This window comes from Haliotis cracherodii, unplaced genomic scaffold, assembly GCF_022045235.1.
Source record: "Haliotis cracherodii isolate W230 unplaced genomic scaffold, xgHalCrac1.p SCAF_7, whole genome shotgun sequence".
In the NCBI taxonomy this organism is placed as follows: domain Eukaryota; kingdom Metazoa; phylum Mollusca; class Gastropoda; order Lepetellida; family Haliotidae; genus Haliotis; species Haliotis cracherodii.
The window spans coordinates 25909170-25930859 of record NW_027266330.1 but is presented as its reverse complement, the minus strand read 5'-3'; the positions used below and the strand labels follow the sequence as shown (position 1 = coordinate 25930859).

Genomic DNA, 21690 nt, shown 5'->3' with positions numbered 1-21690 from the left:
CCTGGCCCAACAAAGAACAACACATGTTTCGTTTTCTTAATTTCCCAGAAATATTCAAGCCATACTATTTGACCTAAAAATAAGGATTCACTTCTTTCTCAGAAGTACCTTATCTGTACAAGTTTTTTGTAGTTCACAGGTCCCAGACTTTCAATGGACAAGAACAAGACTCGCCTGCTCAAGTTCCCTGATGCAGCTCACAGGTCCCTGAATTTCTGTGTCTTCTCAAAGCTCTCATGTATTTGTACACCTTTCCACACTCACATGGAAACACAGCATGGTTGTGCACAGACTCAAAATGAACCTTCTTGGTTCCCGATTCGGTGAACTGCTTCCCACAAATTTCACACTGAAACTGTTTGGAATTTTTGTTTCTAGATGTGTCAAAGGTTACTTGCTGGAAAAACAAATCTTCCCCTAAAGGAAAGAGATTTTCTGAGTGGAGAGAATGTCCCTTGGGTGCTTGTGCTGGGCTAGAATCCAAACTCATTGTACTTTCAGTTAATGCCTGCCTTGCATATACACAGCCATTACCTGAAAGTAACAAAAAGTCAAATCTGAGGCCAAGAAAATGAATGGAACTCTTTTATTTTCATATGAATTCCTGCTTTTTACAAAACCTTGGAACTGTCTTGGTATTTCCAGACTTAAAGAAACAAAACGAATCAACGTGAGTTTTATCACAAGTTACTCTGTTGAACCAGTTATATATATATTATATGAAACAGAAAACAAAATGTTATCAACATGATCAATACTCTGTATATCAGCTCCAGTTGGTTCAGAAAAGCAGATACAGAGTACAATTGCTGAGAAATTAGCTGCCCTGCTAAGAATTTGTCGGATTTATTGGTAACTGTCATAACCTTATCTGAAGGAATTAAGGAATGGTCCCTGATGTTAACCCATGTATGTATGTGAATTTTTTATTACTTAATTTCCCAGAAATATTCAAGCCATACTATTTGACCTGAAAATAATCAAGTCTGGTTCGGGCAAACCTGTGATTGACAGCAGCGGCATACAAGCTGCCTTCTGATCCTCACTGAAGTCAGCCCTAAGGCTGGCCATGCATGCAGGTGCCTATTTCACACCCAGAATACCTGCAGAGACGTACTTCTTAACAGAGGAATACTTCCAAACAGAGGAATATTTCTAAACAGAGGAATACTTCTTAACAGAGGAATACTTCCAAACAGAGGAATACTTCCAAACAGAGGAATACTTCCAAACAGAGGAATACTTCCAAAAAGAGGAACACTTCTAAACAGACCCACTTCCAATATAGGAACACTTCTAAACAGACCCACTTCCAAACATAGGAATACTTCTAAACAGAAGAATACTTCTAAACAGAGGAATACTTCCAAACAGAGGAATACTCCTAAACAGTGGAATACTTCTAAACAGACCTACATCTAAACAGAGGAATACTTCTAAACAGACCCACTTCCAAAAAGAGGAATACTTCTAAACAGACCCACTTCTAAACAGACCCCCTCTTACTTGATGACCAACAATCACATGCAATGCTCAGTGAAATATCAGAACTAATCAAGATGTCTGTTAGAGTGTGCTTGATGCACCCTTCTCACCCCAATAACAGATCAGAGGTACCAAAGGAGCTTGGGTTGTTTAAAACTAGTAGTCTCTAAAGTTCATAAGATTTGACGTGTCACTGTGTGTCATCATATTCCTTTTAGCAGTTCACAATTTCCCTGTCTTTCTATGCATGTCCATTTCTTTGTACAAAAGATTGTTGCAATCCCCTTGGGGATAGATAATGTAGATTTGAATAGAGGTTGGTGACTTTTGGATATGGTCATTTGTGAATTTCTGTAAACCTAGAACTAAAACCATCTTGCCTTAATGTATTGGTGAAATACCAGCTTATCATATTATGAGACATTTTTGCTTGGCAAGAAACTGTTGTGAATACAAGTGAGTGAGTGAGTGAGTTTGGTTTAACGTTGCTGTGAGCAGTATTCCAGTTATATCACTGAATGTCTGCTTACTTTGAGTGAGTGAGTGAGTATGGTTTTACGCCGCTTTTAACAATATTCCAGCAATATCACGGTGGGGGACACCACACATTGTAACCATTTTGGAATCGAAACTGGATTTTCGGCATGACGAGCGAATGCTTTAACCACTAGGCTACCTGATTGCCCCAGAAACTGTTGTGAATACAAGTGAGTGAGTGAGTTTGGTTTAACGTTGCTTTGAGCAGTATTCCAGTTATATAACTGAATGTCTGCTGCCTTTGAGTGAGTGAGTATGGTTTTACGCTGATTTTAGCATTATTCCAGCAATATCACGGTGGGGGACACCAGAAATGGGCTTCAAATATATTGTACCCATGTCGGGAATCAAACCCTGGTCTTCGACGTGACGAGCGAACGTTTTATCCACTAGGCTACCCGACCGCCCCCTGCTTACTTTGGGAGGTAAGCCTGTAGTGATGGGGTGTCAGACGTTTGCCACTTTGGTGAAACCCACAGGTATGGTGCTGACAAACCTAAAAACATAATCATGGTAAACTGGGAGTTGAACTCATGAATTCTGGCATGCCAAGGAACAGTGCCGTTTCTGCACAGTGAATTGCAGGACCTTAGAAGGCGGGGACACAATGCCCCACAGAGTAAATTCCTGCTCAAAGTTGTCTGACCTAATTAGTGAGTAACCTGCCAAGGTCTCTGTGTTACTAAAGATAAACTAGCAACAAGTACTGCCTGAGAACCAAGGTGCCGTTATACAAAACGACCTAAGCACGACTGTCCTAAGTCTATGGGGTTACAATCACCTTAACGCTAAGATCTCTTTGTACAACAGCACCCAGGACACACAATGTCCAGTAAACAAATGAAATATAAAATATGATTATTAAACAATATTTATTGATTCCCATTTGATGAAAGTGGTCAACAAACTGCACATACACACCTTCAATAACATGCACAATTTCTTCCCACAGAAAGTACACAATATGCAATATAAAAGTCTTCATGAACATCATGAACTAGGTAAACACAGTTCCCATGTGTAAACCGCCTGAGTTAAACATGATCACTGGGTACATTACATAATTATGCATCAATAAAATCTCCCACTAATTCCGTTTGCATTATTAAAACCAAACAAAGTGGTAGAATGCACATCTAGCAAAATACGCATCAGAAATGCAGAAATATGCAGTAAAATAAAATCCAAGCATATCTAATACGCAACAAACATTACAGATAAGCTACAAAAATAAAACTTGTGCGTATCATCAAAATATTGATTAGCAAATCAGCAACTTATTTTGAAATTATAAACGGGCATTCCGCAAACCTTGCCAAACTCCACGATGACAGTTACATCACATCATTTGGCATCACACTTTCTTGTGGAAGTATCGTGGTATTTTTTAGTCCTATAAAGCTATGAGTATGCAGTAAATACCTTTCAGGGCCGGAAGAGAGCTGCAGATTTATTGAATGAGTAAACATGATGTTGAACCAGAATCTTCTTTTATTCTATGTGTGAACTTCAAGATCTTGTCAATCATGGAGTGGCAAGAGGAAGTGGCAACAATCAGACATTTACCGGTGAGATCCAACAGTACTGCCATGGTGAGGTGAGGTGAAATGGGATTTAACGTCGCGTCCAAGATTATTGCACTTATATAGCGACGTGCATGTACGTGTATGTGTTTGTGTGGCTGCTTGTACTAGTCCGGACTGATGCTGATTTATAGTGCTAGCTCACTGAGATACCATGCCACAGTTTAACATGAATACCCCACTCAGACACAGTATACTGACTCCGAGCCGACCAGTCCTTGTTTTAGCCCCTTCATGCCGAGCGCCAGACAGGGTAACAACAAGTACCATCTTTTAACGTCTTTATGTATGACGCGGTCGGGGATCAAACCCCGGAACTTCAGCTCTCTGGGTGGACGCCTCTACCATTAGACCATGGAGGCGGTCAGTACTGCTATGGAGCTGACACAGAATATTAATCAGTGTGAACATAGGATTTAATTAACCACAATCAGCAGATCCTGGCACAACAAAGAAATGCAACTCATCACACCCATGCCCCCTTAGATTGACCTAGTGTGTGACTTAAATAACCAAACGATGATTCCAACCCATGATCACCACTTTCTGGCATGCCCAAGGGAAGCAACTCAGGGTTCCCCTGCCCTCGACATGTAACACCGATCTCATCCTTCAGGTTTGAGTGAGTGAGTGTGTTGGGTTTATTGCCGCTTTTAACATTATTCCAGTTATATCACGGTGTGTCAGCTTAATGTGGGAGGAAAGCCGGAAGTGATGCAGGTCTCAGACGTTTACCACTTCGGTGAAACCCACGAGCACGGGTATGGTGCTGACAAAACCTAGAAACATAATCGGGGCGAACGGGGATTTGAGCCCACAATCATAGGTTTCTGGTGTGCCCAAGGGACCCTTCAGGTTTGAAAGTTGGTTGTCCCTGAGTGTGGCAGCTGCACCTGATTTGCCACAAGATGTATTGGACAGTCTTTGATGTGTCGGAACAAACCTGGCTGATACTTATATATTTTTCCACACACACACGAAAATGTTTTATTTTCATGAACTGATTCGATGTGATATTTCCGAGCTGTCGGTGTGGCAAACAACTTGCCGCAAACTGAACAGGGAAACTTATTCTCAAAGCTGGTAGCATCAGTCTGTGATCGATGCAAGACCATAGTGTGGTCAGCATTGAAAAACAGAGGCATGTCGGGTAGTGTTTGTCTGAACGAGTCACTGAATGGCATAATGTCCCTATGGTTTGGATCTAAGAACCCTCTCCCTGCGGCGCACGGGTTACTTTCAGGCTGAGAGATGGCCTTGCTGGCATGCACACTCTCCATAGTGCCACCTGAAAGTAACAAAAACGACTTTTGGTCTTTGATAGGCATTCATAAGTTGGATGGGTAAAGAAACACTAGGGGGGGTTATGGAGTCAGTAAAAGGTAAGTGGTAGTTGACAATGTCTGAGCTGTACTTGGCAATGTCTGAACTGTACTTGGCAATGTCTGAACTGTACTTGGCAATGTCTGAGCTGTACTTGGTAATGTCTGAGCTGTACTTGGCAATGTCTGAACTGTACTTGGCAATGTCTGAACTGTACTTGGCAATGTCTGAGCTGTACTTGGTAATGTCTGAGCTGTACTTGGCAATGTCTGAACTGTACTTGGCAATGTCTGAGCTGTACTTGGTAATGTCTGAGGTGTACTTAGCAATGTCTGAACTGTACTTGGCAATATTTGAGCTGCAATTGCCTATACCTGAACTGCAGCTGGCAATATTTGAGCTGGCAATTGCCTATACCTGAACTGCAGCTGGCAATATTTGAGCTGTAGTTGGCAATATTTGAGCTGGCAATTGCCTATACCTGAACTGCAGCTGGCAATATTTGAGCTGTAGTTGGCAATATTTGAGCTGTACTTGGCAATATTGGAGCTGCAATTGCCTATACCTGAACTGCAGCTGGCAGTATTTGAGCTGTAGTTGGCAATATTTGGGCTGGCAATTGCCTATACCTGAACTGCAGCTGGCAATAATTGAGCTGTAGTTGGCAATAATTGAGCTGTACTTGGCAATATTTGAGCTGCAATTGCCTATACCTGAACTGCAGCTGGCAATATCTGAGCTGTAGTTGGCAATATTTGAGCTGCAATTGCCTATACCTGAACTGCAGCTGGCAATATTTGAGCTGTAGTTGGCAATATTTGAGCTGCAATTGCCTATACCTGAACTGCAGCTGGCAATATCTGAGCTGTAGTTGGCAATATCTGAGCTGCAATTGCCTATACCTGAACTGCAGCTGGCAATATCTGAGCTGTAGTTGGCAATATTTGAGCTGCAATTGCCTATACCTGAACTGCAGCTGGCAATATTTGAGCTGTAGTTGGCAATATATCTGAGCTGCAATTGCCTATACCTGAACTGCAGCTGGCAATATTTGAGCTGGCAATTGCCTATACCTGAACTGCAGCTGGCAATATTTGAACTGTAGTTGGCAATATCTGAGCTGGCAATTGCCTATACCTGAACTGCAGCTGGCAATATCTGAGCTGTAGTTGGCAATATTTGAGCTGCAATTGCCTATACCTGAACTGCAGCTGGCAATATTTGAGCTGTAGTTGGCAATATATCTGAGCTGCAATTGCCTATACCTGAACTGCAGCTGGCAATATTTGAGCTGGCAATTGCCTATACCTGAACTGCAGCTGGCAATATTTGAACTGTAGTTGGCAATATCTGAGCTGGCAATTGCCTATACCTGAACTGCAGCTGGCAATATTTGAGCTGTAGTTGGCAATATCTGAGCTGCAATTGCCTATACCTGAACTGCAGCTGGCAATATTTGCAGTGTAGTTGACAATATTTGAGCTGACAAAAAAAACAAGAATTGGTTCTCAGGCAATGTTTTTTTAAAAATATAGTGCGGGCGGGCGGTGTCTTTTATTTTTTTTTTGGGGGGGGGGGGGGGGGTAGTTCAAACTAGTATGTAACCAATAAACAGTTGGGTAATCAGTAAACAATTGTGTACAATCAACCTGGGAAAGGGCCTCCCTACATAAATGTATTCCTTGATGAGAAAAATACTGGAATACAGTATTTGACCACCGTTGGACTTGGAATATTTGAGGATTATTTCTTTTTTCTTAAAATGGAAATAAAAAAACGAAACATGCGGCGAACTTTATGATGATGCGGGGGTTGCCTGAGAACCAAGACTATTTATTTTTTTAGCCTCATATTACAGATCCTCATGGTCTACCCAATGCTACAAAATTAAATTCAACATGAAAATCTGGTTCATTTCACTTTGCTTGTATTTAGTCTAGCATTGACAATAACTAAATCTTTGGGGATTGATTTTGAAACACAAACACAGCATCTGAGTATGAAACAGATTTATTCCATCAGTATTTACTCATAAGGAGTGTTGCCAAGCAACTGCACTCCACTGTTACTTACAGAAAACATGCACAGGGTGTGTCCTCTGCTACACTAAAACATGTTCAAGTAGGTACCTGTCTTACATTCTTGAACATGAACATATACTATCAACATGATCAGTAACTATCAGAGAAACAGGACTGAAATAAAAATATATAAAACAAAACATTTCCAACGTTGTAAACATGAATTCATAATTCATGAAGCAAATGTCATGTTAATAATTTTGGAATTTCCTTTTATGTATTAAAAAACAACTTGCACTTGGACAAATCACAAGCTAATTGCACCTTCCAACTATTCCCATCCACAACTTCATGAGAGATCTCGCCTCCATGTCAGCTTCAGACAGGACTTGACACTTTGTAGGCTGCCACAATCTCATGAAAATCAGACCTCTGTTCTCACTACCGCTAAACAAAGATTTGAGGACATCCCATTAGGGGTCACGTCAGAACGACCTTTCATCCGACCAATCAGAGCATCGCTTACCAGATTATGAAAGTGACAGTCGGAATGTGATTTCTGATCATGCAGCCTCGAAAACTTTAACTCCGAATGAGTTACGGGTTTAAAGACTGTATCCATATAATCTAGACCATCTATTAGCCATTCAAGAATGTTCTTTTGTTCAGGTTTCAAATTTGTAATCGAGAATTTGTCAAAATAACTTTTGAAGCGTAGTCACCAATTTGAAATTAGTGCCCTAAAGCACAAGAAAGCTGCCTTCTGATTGGTCGGTCAAAGTTGGCGCAAGGTCGGTCCGACGTGACCCTAATGGGATGTCCTCAGATCTTTGTTTAGCGGTAGTGAGAACTAAGATCTGATTTTAATGAGATTGTAGGCTGTCACAACATACAAGGGCCCCTGTTCAGATAACGTAGTACATCGATGTGGCTGCAATTTGATATAGTAGCTACAAATACTGCCCAGTAACTATGACATATCGATGTAAAAAAATATCTCATATTCGTAAGTACTATCACAATGGCTGTAGGTATGCTACACATCAACAATTCAATGTTCCCCCAGTCTCAAGACATTCCAGCTTCAAATACTCCCAACTGCCTCACAGTGAGTGAGTGAGTATGGTTTTACGCCGCTTTTAGCAATATTCCAGCAATATCACGGCGGGGGACATCAGAAATGGGCTTCACACATTGTACCCATGTCAGGAATCGAACCCGGGTCTTCGGCGTGACGAGCGAACGCTTTAACCACTAGGCTACCCGACCGCCCCCCAACTGCCTCAGAACACTCTTTTTGCCATCAATGCAACTCATGTCCTATGTATACAGTATGGTGTTAGGGTTTCAGATGGACGTCGGTCACAGGTCATTGACTGATACAATTTCAATTTGACAGATGGTTTGTTTAAATAGTCGGACTTTTGACCGATAGAAATGCTAAGCAAGGTCTCACACTTCATAAGTTCATAATTGAAAAATAAATAGTAAGGATTAGTCCTACTGAAAAGTTACAGTATAGATTCAATAAAACAAGGCACAGCCATTAAAAATCTAGTTGAAATTCTGAGCATCGCATGTCTTTGCATCATACTTTCTGTATCATAGGGCAACACTGTCTCGAGCTATAGTGACTTTGTCGAACGCTTTTTTTATTGCCACGTTCATTGCCAGATCATTGGATCACGAACAGTATTGCATTGATTTGTTGTTATGGTTCTTCCATCATTTTTGTTGATTTGACTTGTTGACTTTTGCCATTGACCTATTACGTTCCCTGGGTCCAAGTCATTGACCTATATACAGATTTTGGTGTCAAAATCACTGTGGTGTTAGGTTAAGGCTAATTTTTAGCGCATTACCATTTGCAAAGGCTGAGGTCTGCCATTAACTGCTTGACCATGGAGGATAGTTGAACATGGTGGATGCTGAAGCTTATGAACTGCAAAAAGCATCACTGTTATACAGATAGAGTTTGTCCAAAGCATGGCAACTAAAACAATCCACTAAAATAAACAAAGTGTAGGACAAGAGGAACACAACTGAGGTCAGTGTGACACTGGTCTTGTTTGACCCTTGTCTTCGATTCTGCCAACAATGAATGACAATTTTGTGACAAGAGTCTTTTAGCCACAATGAGGGCATTATCATATTACAGTGGCCACAAAACAGCCTCATAACTAGACTTACCTCTAGTCCCAGAAATAGAGTAATATTATTTAAAATATATATCTACAAAATATAACATCAAATCTTAATGGAGACCAGAACAATGCTTAGAGTTGAGGTAATCTAGACTTGCCAAACCATTCTTGACTTGTTGGATTCCTTTCTTAATTTATTCTTCGGATATAGGAGACTGACTACCGGTACCTGATAGCTTGCAGGCCATTTTATGATGCTTCTATCCATTTTAGCTATAACCTATTCAAGAACCATAGTACACTTCACACGGTTTTGCCATCATATTACTTTCACATTCTGTACGAGTTTGATATTGCGCACAAGACTTCCTATGACCTTCCTGATAGCTTGCAGGCCATTTTACGAAGCTTCTTTCCATTTTAGCTAAAACATATCCTGGAACCACAGAATACTTCACACAGTTTTACCATCATATTACTTTCACATTCTGTATGAGAAGCTGAGTTTGATACTGGGCACATGACTTCCTGTGGGCTAACAGCCCAGTCCTATACTTATAGGTCTTGCCACATGGACACTCAAAGGTCAGGTTATCATGAATAGCCTCCTTATGATAGTTGAGGGCACATGGGTCACTAAAGGCCTTGTCACACTGGGGGCAGGGGAACTGTTTCCTGGGGGTGATTCTGAATGGGGGCCGCTGCATGTAGGAGATATCCCCCTGGTTCAACACCATAACCGGGGGAACTCTCTGCTGCAGTGGCCTGGTCGGGACTAACGGGAAATCGGCCATTGTTTGGTTCAATCTCTCCCTATGGTCCCGATAACCTGAAAGCAACAAAAAACCAGGACTGGAGATCTTGAACCAATGGCATCAACGGAAATAACCCTAGCAATGGCATCAACGGAAATAACCCTAGCAATGGCATCAACGGAAATAACCCTAGGAATGGCATCAACGGAAATAACCCTAGCAATGGCATCAACGGAAATAACCCTAGGAATGGCATCAACGGAAATAACCCTAGCAATGGCATCAACGGAAATAACCCTAGCAATGGTGAGTATGGTTTTACGCCGCTTTTAGCAATATCACGGCGGGGGACACCAGAAATGGGCTTCACACATTGTACCCATGTCAACGGAAAAAAACCTAGGAATGGCAACAACGGAAACAACCCTAGGAATGGCATCAACGGAAATAACCCTAGGAATGGCATCAACGGAAATAACCCTAGCAATGGCATCAACGGAAACAACCCTAGCAATGGCATCAACGGAAATAACCCTAGCAATGGCATCAACAGAAATAAACCTAGGAATGGCATCAACGGAAATAACCCTAGCAATGGTATTAACGGAAATAACCCTAGCAATGGCATCAACAGAAATAAACTTAAATATGGGAATACAGAAATAACCAGGCTAGCATTAAATAAACCTCGGCCATTATGAAAATCTTTTCCACCAACAAACATCTCTTGGATTAAGCAACCGAAAAAATCTCCTTCACTTCTGCCCAACAAATTACTGATACTGAAAAAGCTCATAAATAAATAGTAAAACAAATATCATTAAAGAAGAAATACAAAAAAACTCACATTATTTGGTATATAGACTGTTCTTATGCATGTCGAGGATGCCAGCTGATCTGTATTTTGAATATTGAACTATAAAAATATTTCAACACATGGATAAAAAGTTCATCCATAATAAAACATAATATCTCTGGTCGTGTGCACATACTTTGGCAAATCAATAAAAATGTGTGCATTTACAAATCTTTCCAATGATCATGTTGATAATGCAACCCATGCTTGTTGTAAAAGGCAACTATGCTTGTCATAAGAGACAACTAACGGGATCGGGTGGTCAGGCTCTCTGACTTGGTTGATGCATGTCATCTTATCCCAATTGTGTGGATTGATGCTCATGATATCTATCACTGGATTGTCTGGTCCAGATTGCCGTTATATAGCTGGAGTATACATAGAGACTCAGGGACACACAGGGAACAAAGAATATAATCTGTGTTTCTGTGTCCAGACTCAAACCTTATCTGAAGCACCTGACCCTACACGTATTTTCTGGAGTTGCACCACAGCTTTCACCCAACACCCTGGCATGTCTGTATTCTATGCCACTTGCATAACTGTGTTGTGCTTCACTATAGACAAACCCTTCATTATCTCCATTAGAAACAAGGATTCTGGTGACATTCTGCAAATTAGCTTTCTTGTAAAACACCAAAACGACCATCTACCGTATATTTGATTTTGCCAACACAGGAAACATAATTTTGATTCCTGATATGTTTAGGGGTATGGGTGGCCCAGTCGTCTAAGGCCCCGCCCTTGGGAACGCCAGAAATCTATGATTGTGGGTTCGAAACCTGGTTCGCCCCGATTATGTTTCTAGGTTTGTCAGCACCATACCCGCGATCGTAGGTTTCACCGAAGTGGTAAACGTCTCAGACCTGCATCCCTTCGGGTTTTCCTCCCACATTAAGCTGACATGCCGTGATATAACTAGAATAATGTTAAAAGCGGCGTTAAACCCAACTCACCCACTCCTAAAATGTTAACCCCATTCGTGCTAGGAAACGTTTCAGGCAAATGGTCTCTATATATATTGTCCATCTATAAACAGTTCTCCTCTCATACCATGATACGGCAACACAATGGTAGAGAAAAGTCCCAAATGGCACATGGCATGACCAAACTGAAAATGCTATGACCAGGTACCTTGGTGCATGGGATGATGACCCCCTTGGCCTGGGTGGGTCATCAAAGGCTGCCTTACACTGGTTTAGAAGCTGGACAACTCTTCATGTGAAACACTAAGCTGGTTCTGTACTTGTAAACCTTGCCACACGGGCACTGGAACTTAATTTTATCATGGATGGCTTCTCTGTGATAGTTAAGGCCACAGCTATCACCAAACACTTTGTCGCACTGCTGACATGCATACTGCTTTGTCTTTCTCCCAGCGCTACTCTGACTATGTCTCTTTGTACTACTAGGAAAGCCACGTCTGTGGAGATAGTTTGAAGCTGTCATTGCTGGTAGTGGTGACTGATCACTACATGAATCTAGAAATGAATTTGCCTGCCTCTCTGAATATTCAGTTGTTGGATAATCTGAAAGGAACAAAAGTATGATCTAAATTTCAGATTGAGGAATATTTTTGTAAATGTATTGGAATGCCACGAATCATGAAAACACTTGTTAATTTTTTAACAAAATCAATGCCAAGAGTTAAATTGTCATTATTACAATTTTGGATTACCAACAACTATTAGGGAATAGCAGCTAATTCTCTTTGAGTCACATATTGTCATGGGACTTTGGGATACCCTGTACTTTAGCAAATACTTTGTCAAACCCATTGTCAACAAGGCAAAAAGTGAGCAGGGCTCACTATTACTCCCCCCGACCTCGACTCCAACATATTTTTAAGTTCAACAAATGAAAAAAAAACTTTTTCAGAAAATACACATATCAAAATCAAACTTTGCCCTGCACCTCTCGTATTGGCATACATACAGTACCCCCAATTGGAGAGAACCATGAGGCAGTTTTCAAGAAGAAAATAATTCTAAATTCAAAACATGAAAAAAATCATATTTTTTTCAGAAAATACATATACCACAATCAAACTTTGCATAACTCTTCTAATGGAAATTGTTACCTTAATTTGAAAAGGATCCATGCAGTAGTTTTCAAGTAAAAGGTCGCAAAAGTGTTCCAAGTCAAATAATGAAAATTAGCTGTATTTTTCAGAAAATCCAAATATTGAAAACAAACTTGCATTGCACCTCTCTACTGGCATATAATGTAATTACCTTTAATTTATAAATAGGTCGCACAAAATTATACGGACGGAACTCCTTGGTATAACTTTATATTTCCCCGCCCTTTTAAGTCAAGGGTATAACATGGTATAATAAGAAACTCCTACATTTGGAGTGAGTGAGAGTGATTGGTTGGAACAGTATGGCAGTTGCATGTCAGCTACGAGTGTGAGAAAGCCCGAAGTGATACAGGTCTTAGACATTTACCAATGAAACCCATTAGCATGGGTATGGTGCTGACAAACCTAGAAACATAATCTTAGGTTTCTGGCATTATTTAGGGATGAAATCTGCAGAATGGATTGTGACACCTTTGTGGAAAACTGCTGGTTTTGTTTGTTTGTTTGTAGTTTAAAGCTGCACTCCACGCAATTGGGATACAACGACATGCATCAACCAAGTCAGCGAGTCTGACCACCAGACCCCGTTAGTCGCCTCTTACGATAAGCATAGTCCCTTTTACGGCAAGCATGGGTTACTGAAGACCTATTCTACCCCGGATCTTCACAGGTCAGATAACTGCTGGTGGTTCAAGAAGTTTGACACAGAGCCTTCAAATTGTGGCTGTTCTTTAACTTGGCTGTAGTAGCATATATGGTCATGGGAGAACTTGCAGCTTGTACCTACTGTACCCGCCGCTAATGACACATGCAACAGACTCATCACGACTCCGATTACAACAAGAATTCCTATATGGTCAAATAGTCCTGTGTGACAAAAAACATGCCCATGTGTCAATGCCGGAAAGTTGAGAATAAGGCAAGTTACAGTGAGAAAAGAGTTACTTCCATCAATACACTTATGTATGTGCCCAAGTTCAAATCAAAGGCAGAGTTAGAAATTGGCACTAGTCCTGTAGCCCTTACCAAACTGCCCAATAGTAAAGGTATCATAAGGGCTAGTAGAAATTGGCCCATTTTAAGGGTTTTGCTATATGTTATCATTATAAGGACTAGTGGACAAAAACTGTTAGTTTCTAACCCTGAAAGGTAAGGAGACGAAGTTTAAGAAGCAGATTCTTGCACCGGAGAACACAAGGTGCAGCTATTCCATAACACAACAAATCATGTCAGTCGTGTAACCATTCTGGGACTAAATGGGCTAAGACTTCACATAACTTGCTGTATCTCAAAGCAGTGTTCTCACTGGCTCATGTAACTGCCAGTCCAGGTGGGCTGGCAACTCTAAAAATTACCAGTCCCCCCTAATTTTTGTCAGTCCCAATGTTCAACCAATAAAAAAATGTATGAAAATTACCTGGTTTTAATCATTTTAACATCATGTTCAATGCAATGACGTTGTCTCTGAAGTAATGATACACAATATTCACACAAAGTTCAGTCACAAGTTTCTCCTTATTTTTTTTTTTCAATATTTCTTAAATATATATTTAACCTCGAAGCAAAGCGAAATGTTATTTCCTTGCACTATAAATAACCGGGGGGAAACCCCGATGGCAACAGACAAGCCGACTGTTTGAAAAATATACTTATTTGAATATGGGCAGGGTGTGAAACTCCCAAAAATTTCAGCCGGACCACAGGACTGGCTAGCTGAAATACTTGCCAGCCCTGACCAAAACCTGCCTGCCCACTATAATCATATGTTTCTCAGGATAATTTGATTAAAAATATGAAAACTGATTGCTTGTAGCATAAGCGCATCGCTAAATGTTAGGTTGTCTAAAAGCTAACGGGGTTTCTTTTTGGTTACATTTTATCATTCATCTTTCCATGTGAATTAATGCTTATCATCAGGAAATATTTAGAATATTTTCACCTATGAAATATAACCCGACCGTCGGGCAGAGGGATTTGAAAATCTGGCAGCCCGAGTTGAAATCAACCCGTCTCGGGCAGTCAGGCAGGCAGGTATTTCGAATGCTGATATGGGTCATGTTTTGTTCAACAACAAAGTTTGTTCAACTTTATTTGCTGGTCCACAGGGACTAGCAATCACATGACTTACCAGTCCAAGCCAAATTTTATAGATAAAAACTGGTAATTAGCAGTAAACGTGAACACTGTCAAAGATCTAATGGAGTTGTCGTATTGTGTCAACCTTTACACCGTGCATACCGACCAGCAGAGCAACCAACTTAACCAAGAAAACACAATCTTGGCTTACCATGGTTACTATGGCCACATAGCAGTAGTTTTAGAGGACGGCCAACCCTTCAATGCAAACATGATAAGACTGCCGGACAACATCTGTTTTAAATGTTCTATGTGTTTTAGGATATTTCAGAAACTCTCTACCCAGGCCACAGTTAAATCAGGAAGCCAGTGTGTGGACTTACCTTGTGATGCCAGGAACCACGCCCCCTTCATCGCTGCACTGGCACTGGGTGGGTCATTGTTTTACTTGACAGTGATGGTTATCAAAATGGTTCGAGAATGTGTACAATGAGTGGGAAATGCATGTGAGAATAAGGTTTTACACAATCATGTGATCTTTGATACATAGCAAAGACAAGCAATTATTCAGGGCTCAATTTAAGGAACTTGTCTTGTAATGCAAAAGGTGCACATTGACTTGAAAACCAATTAGCACCAAACAAAACAAGGTTGCACCCTGGTCCCATTAATTCACAAAGTTGAAAGAGACCGGTCTGGTCTGCTGCCAGTGTCACATCAATGAATGATGCGTTGCTGTAAAATGTAATAGGAACGTGCACATAATCTTGAAGTACCCACGGATTGATGACGTCAAGCCTAAGAACGCATGACAAATTACATGTCATCGGGGATCAGTGAAGTAGTATGGCTAATGAATTTTAGAGGTGTTCAAAGATTGATTTGTGTTGATAAGTAAGATTCAGTCAGACACAAAAAGAGAAATATTTTGACATGCACTTGGAGCATGTAGATATTAAATATCAGGTTGCATTTTTCAATAATAGGTTGCACTTGTGCATGCTTTACACAGCTAAATAAAGCTCTGTGATTTCTGGCCTGGAATTTGTTACAACACTGGGCAAGTTACTGATGAGAGCTGACCTTGAGTCAGTAGTCAGCTAATGGTAAGTATGTAGTAAGTATATCCAGGACCCGTGAAGATTCCGGGGTAGAATAGGTCTTCAGCAACCCATAATTGCCCTAAAAAGGTGACTATGCTTGTCGTATAAGGCGACTAACGGGATCGGGTAGTCAGGCTCGCTGACTTGGTTGATGCATGTCATTGATCCCGAAGTGATGCAGGTCTCAGACGTTTACCACTTCGGTGAAACCCACGAGCATGGGTATGGCGCTGACAAACCTAGAAACATAATCGGGGCAAACCAGGATTCGGACCCACAATCATAGGTTTCTGGCATGCCCAAGGGACACAACTCTGCACGGCGAATCGCAAGCCGTGCCCCCCACAACATAAGTAAGATGTACTGGTGCCCATGCACAAACCCTTTTTAAGTCAAATAATCTAACATTGGTTTACAGTCGACTTTGCTCTAAGATTGCTTTGTGAGGAAACTTGTGCTGTGGCAGTTCCAACAAATGATTACGTTTCTTACAATGTGTTACATCTTAAATGATCCCTGGGTGATTATCATGATTATTATATTCAATGATATTGGCTGTGTTTCCTCAGATTATGATGCTTATCTTACGCACTACTCAGCACAATTCAATTAAACAAATTCAAGCCACACCACTGCAGCCTGTCAATAGTCAAAGTTGGCAAAACAGTGGTTGATAGCATGAGCAACAATCCACATTATCTGGTAACCATGTTGTTGTTTTTGCTACACAATCTACCACATTGTAACCAAAACTTTAATCAACAGATAAAAAAAGCTGTGATTAAATGGGACCTCTATTGGCGTGGAATCATCGCCGGACAGATTATTAGAGAAAAAATGATAAAACAATCAACTTGACGATAACAACGACAAGAACATGAAGAACGATAAGGACATCCAGGAGACACTTCAAATATCCAGTACACTCAAATATATTATCTACGAACATATCCATACACTGAAGGGGGCATGGAGTGAGTGAGTTGGGTTTAACGCCGCTTTTAACAGTATTCCAGTTATATCACAGCGTGTCAGCTTAATGTGGGAGGAAAGCCTAAAGTGATGCAGGTCTCAGACGTTTACAACTTTGTTGAAACCCAAGGGCACGGGTATGGTGCTGACAAACCTAGAAACATAATCGGGGCGAACCAGGATTCGAACCCACAATCATAGGTTTCTGGCGTGCCCAAGGGACGCAACTCTGCACAGTGAATCGCGGCGCCTTAGACGACTGAGCCATCCGTGTCCCCAGATACAAAAAGAGGACATAGTTGGTTATGTGTCATTTGTAAACTAACATCAAATGTTTCTGTACACGATTAAAAATTAAACTTGCACATGGTTGTACACCACAAGTACAACAGAGTACAACAGTGTACACCATTTTGTACACTGTACAAACTACAGAATTCTCAATTATCCACTAAAACTCCATTCTATCATGATAGACATACAAGCCCCATGTGCCACCATGTTATCATGGTTATCAACAGCTCATGAACAGACCACATCGAGAGCATACAGCTTCAACATTGTTCAACACGTTACTGAACCCCAACAGCTTCTCACTCCCATGGACACTGTCGAGGCAATGTTTGATCAAATATGATCATTTCGGCCCTTAATAATGTTCATACATGCTTATAAGAAAACATGCTGATAACATTATGAAAGTGATCTATTTTTACATTAGCAATGATCACACAGAAACAATTAGACATTTGAAAAAAGGACCATCAGGCATAATCAGAATTTGTTTTCAATTTCACCTTTTTTGTTTGGCTAAATTAAAAAAACATGCACAGTGACAAACCCCAATTAGAACTACATTCGGGTTCTGTGTTTATGACAGTATTGTTGAAGTGGAGCCCTATTGGTAAATGTCTGCAAACAGTACTATTGTCACCTCAATTGAAATATCTGTGTTAGCAAGGTTTCACTGCATTTTGAAATTACCAGTATAGTTTTGTTTGTGTGGTTGTTGTTCAAGGAAGCTCTCAGCAATATTTCAGTGGTCTGTAAGCAATGGAATCTGGACCAGACAATCCAGTATAAATTTGTGCTTCAACAGCAAAATCCTATTTTCCCCCATCAGTAGGCATCATGGACATGTTAAGTGAAGTAATTTTTTAGACATTGACATAAATATTGACGAAGGATTTATCTAGGATTGTAAACAAAGTGCCCATGGCAAGCAAACTTAAAAGTTAAGCATTAATGCCTCTTCCACTTTACTGGCCCTGTCTGTGATATACAAGTTACCTCTACAAAGCCATAATACATTAACAGGAATTGGGAAAATTCTTCTAATTCCAATTTTGGAATTTTTCTGACATATGCTGCAGATTTGGGGCTGAATATCGGCCTTTGAGCAGGTCTAGATCTCTGCTGGAGCAAGTTGTACATCCACATGTATTTTTACCACTTTTCACTCCCTGATGTTTACAGTCTTTTCCTGTTCTTTACTGTGTTTTCCGATTTTCAGTGAGTGAGTGAGTATGGTTTTACGCAATAAAACACATTTTTTAGCAAAATTACGGCAACATGATGACTGGGTCTTCGGCGTGACGAGCTAACGCTTTAACCACAAGGCTACCCGACCGCCTTCCGATTTTCAGAACAAGTAGAGAAAGAAAGTGGTTCTGAAGATCACGATCCACCAGAATATTTTCCGATAATCTAACAGAATACATCAATACTTAACAGGTTTGTGTACACCAGCACACTATGTTCCTCCATCATTTATGAATACATATGGCCACTTTGCAGTGCAGTAGTGATGTGTGTGTATTTCTGGGAACCTAATCAACATGATGAAATGGTACCGTCTGTATGTCCTGGATGTCAAAATGAGCTCTCCTCCATGATTATGATTATAGTATGCACCCTGCAGTGCCGACCACTGAGGCAATGTGTAGAGAAACAGCCACAAGGCTTAGGCACATGTTGCAGACATTGTTCTGCAAGAGTGAGTGAGTGAGTGAGTGAGTGAGTGAGTGAGTTTGGTTTTACGCCGCTTTTAGCAATATTACAGCAACATCATGACGGGGGACACCAGAAATGGGCTTCACACGTTGTACCCATGTCAGGATTCAAAACCGGCATGACGAGCGAACGCTTTAACCACTAGGCTACCCGACCGCAAGAAACAGTGTTGCTTGTGTTTTCTGAACGTTCCATGGTCTGTGCACTCTCTGGCTCCCCTCTTGCTGGTACCAGGCCTTTGTTAGATTCGATGGTTTAAAATAGTGGTTTTACAGCATTAGAAATAGGCATTAGTCCTATAGTCCTTACCAAACTGCCCAATAGTTACAGTATCAAAAGGACTAGTATAAATTTGCATTTTTTAGGGGTTTTGCTATGTTATCATAAGGAATAGTGGACTAAAACTGTTAGTTTCTATTGCTGGGCTTTACCGCAAAGTGGCCCATGTGCATGCATGGGCAATGGAGGAGTGTTATATATACAAGACTGTGAAGTATTAATGATGAACAGAAAATATATCTGCTGCTTTAGAAATTTGCACTAGTCCTATAGGCCTGGCCAAACGGCTCAATAGTTAAGGTATCATAAGGACAAGCCGAAATTTGCCCTTTTAAGGATTTTGCTATAGGTTATGATTATAAGCATAAGTACTAGGAGACTAAAACTGTAGGTTTCTATAGCTGAACTGAATAAATTGCTGAAGTCCATTCTAAAGGCTGGGTTGCACCATGGTGGAATAGTCCATGGTAAGGTATTGTTTTCGGACATTAAAATAGATGTGGATGGAGTTTAACAGAAATCTTATTTTAACAAAATGTGTAACTTTTTATGCATGTTTTATGCCTTGGTCCCATATTCAAATGACTAGAGAGTAGTAGCAGCTCTCCAAAAATAACCAAAAAGTATAGTTACCGTCATTGCTGAAATCAACTTCATTGTCATCTACTTCATCGTTTTCATCTTGGAATACTAAAAAGTCATCTGCACTTTGGTCACCATATCTTGCTTGACTAGTACTGGGTTCGGCGTAATCTGGCACATGTGGAACATTTTGTTGGTACGATGAGGATGAAGAGCCGGGCGAATGAGAAATAGAAGGTTGTGGATGAGAGAGTCGATCTAGAGCTGCTTGGGACGTTTGCGTATGAGGTACATCGGATGAAAAGTCAATTTGCATGTATGGGACTTCTTTCTTGACACTTTCCGCAGGATGTGGATCGGGCTCTATTTCTATCAGGTCAGGTTCTTCTGGCTCTGTCTTAACTGTAGCATTGCAAGGTAGTCTTGTGTTATTAGATGATGATGATGATGATGATGACTGGTGGCTGTTTGACCCTCGACGTGTTGTTGGCGACTTGTGTTTCGTCATAGTTGGGGAATCATAAAAGGAATTTCTACTTGCTTTTGCTGGCATTGTAACAGACTGTTCACGAGTTCTTTTGCCATGGTTTATTGTAGGTAATGGATGATGCACATTGCTTGAATTTTGATCAAAGTCTGTATCTTCCTGAGGCATTAATGATCTATCCACGTCAAAGACTGATAGCTTCAATGTCTTGCATTCATTTTTTGATATAATGCTTGCACCTGATGACACACCATCAACTTTGAAAGTCAGTTTATTTGATTTTAACAAAACCTGAATGTTTGCATCTTGCGTCGTGCCATAAGAGTTGACCGAAGCCGGGAATTCCATGTCAGAACATCCCTTCTGTAGAGTCGCACACAGGCTACACAAATCAATGGGAATTGTGAATTCAAGAGTTTCAATAAACATTGTTTTAGATTTCAACAAGACCCTAGTAAGAATACAATTCTTTAGCCGAAGCGATACGTTATCGCAAAACCATTAGAACCACCTAAAATCAATTCAGCGGGTAGCGTTGAAGCAGGTGCGCGAAATTTGAAGAGTCGAGTGCTTTGTCGTCTTTTTCTTGATTGGAGTCCAACACGCTTTTTAAATGGCTTCATGAACTATATCGCCAATAGAAGTTTCTATAAATGTATCTGTTACACCAAGCCTACACCCTCTTCTAATCGCGAAACATCACAAATTTGCTACATTCAAATAATGACCTATCTTTTATCTCTTCGGCGGCCATGTCAGTTCTTGTCAAGGGAAGTAACTCTGTAGAAGGTGACTTTGTTAAGCCACAACTGATTTGTTGAAGATTCGTTCTATCACAGACCACGTACATCGGTATATGGTCTCTGGTTCTATTGCGTAAAGCCATCCAAATTATGTTTTCTTACATGAGTTAAGGAATGGAACAAATTGCAAAACAGGATAATTAAGTATTCTGAGTTGTAAACCGAGGAAATTACATGGAAAAAAAGCACGGATCAATTTCTGTAACAGCTGAAAATTATGACACGTAACAGCACAATGTACACTATTTTATGTAGAGACTCATTCAATTGTGATGAATATGAAGTGTAACGCTTTAATGGGGCAAGATTAGATTTTCCATGATTTATTGATGTATTTAGTTCTTTTTTACATGTTTGACTTGGAAAACAAAATTGGAGAGAAAAAAAGTGAAAATGGTCCTTTGGAGGTTTTTGAGAAACCGTTTTTGCCGTTCTACCATTTTCTCCAAATTGTTTGGGGCCATTTTTTTCCGGGACCCAAATTCCAAAATATGACCCTTGGCAACTTGACAATCTGTGCCCATGGAGATCCGTACCCAAACAAGCTTGACGGACTCAAATGTTGGATAGCCCGTACTCACTCATACT

General features: G+C 40.6%; 1 protein-coding gene across 4 annotated transcripts in view; it reads right to left on the bottom strand.

The window, feature by feature from the left end:
• The window catches only part of LOC139447999 (uncharacterized), a 38740-nt gene extending 17688 nt beyond the window's left edge, over positions 1 to 21052 (bottom strand). For 2 of the 4 annotated variants that reach the window (XM_071229500.1, XM_071229501.1), the window contains exon 1: positions 19864 to 21052. In XM_071229500.1, coding sequence (XP_071085601.1) covers positions 19864 to 20728 — 865 coding nt within the window. In that variant the 5' untranslated portion in view covers positions 20729 to 21052. Of the gene's footprint in view, positions 1 to 4456; positions 4894 to 8538; positions 9923 to 19863 lie in introns of those variants that run through there. The other 2 variants (XM_071229498.1, XM_071229499.1) reach the window with 2 other exon arrangements.
• Between the last annotated feature and the right edge of the window lie 638 nt (positions 21053 to 21690).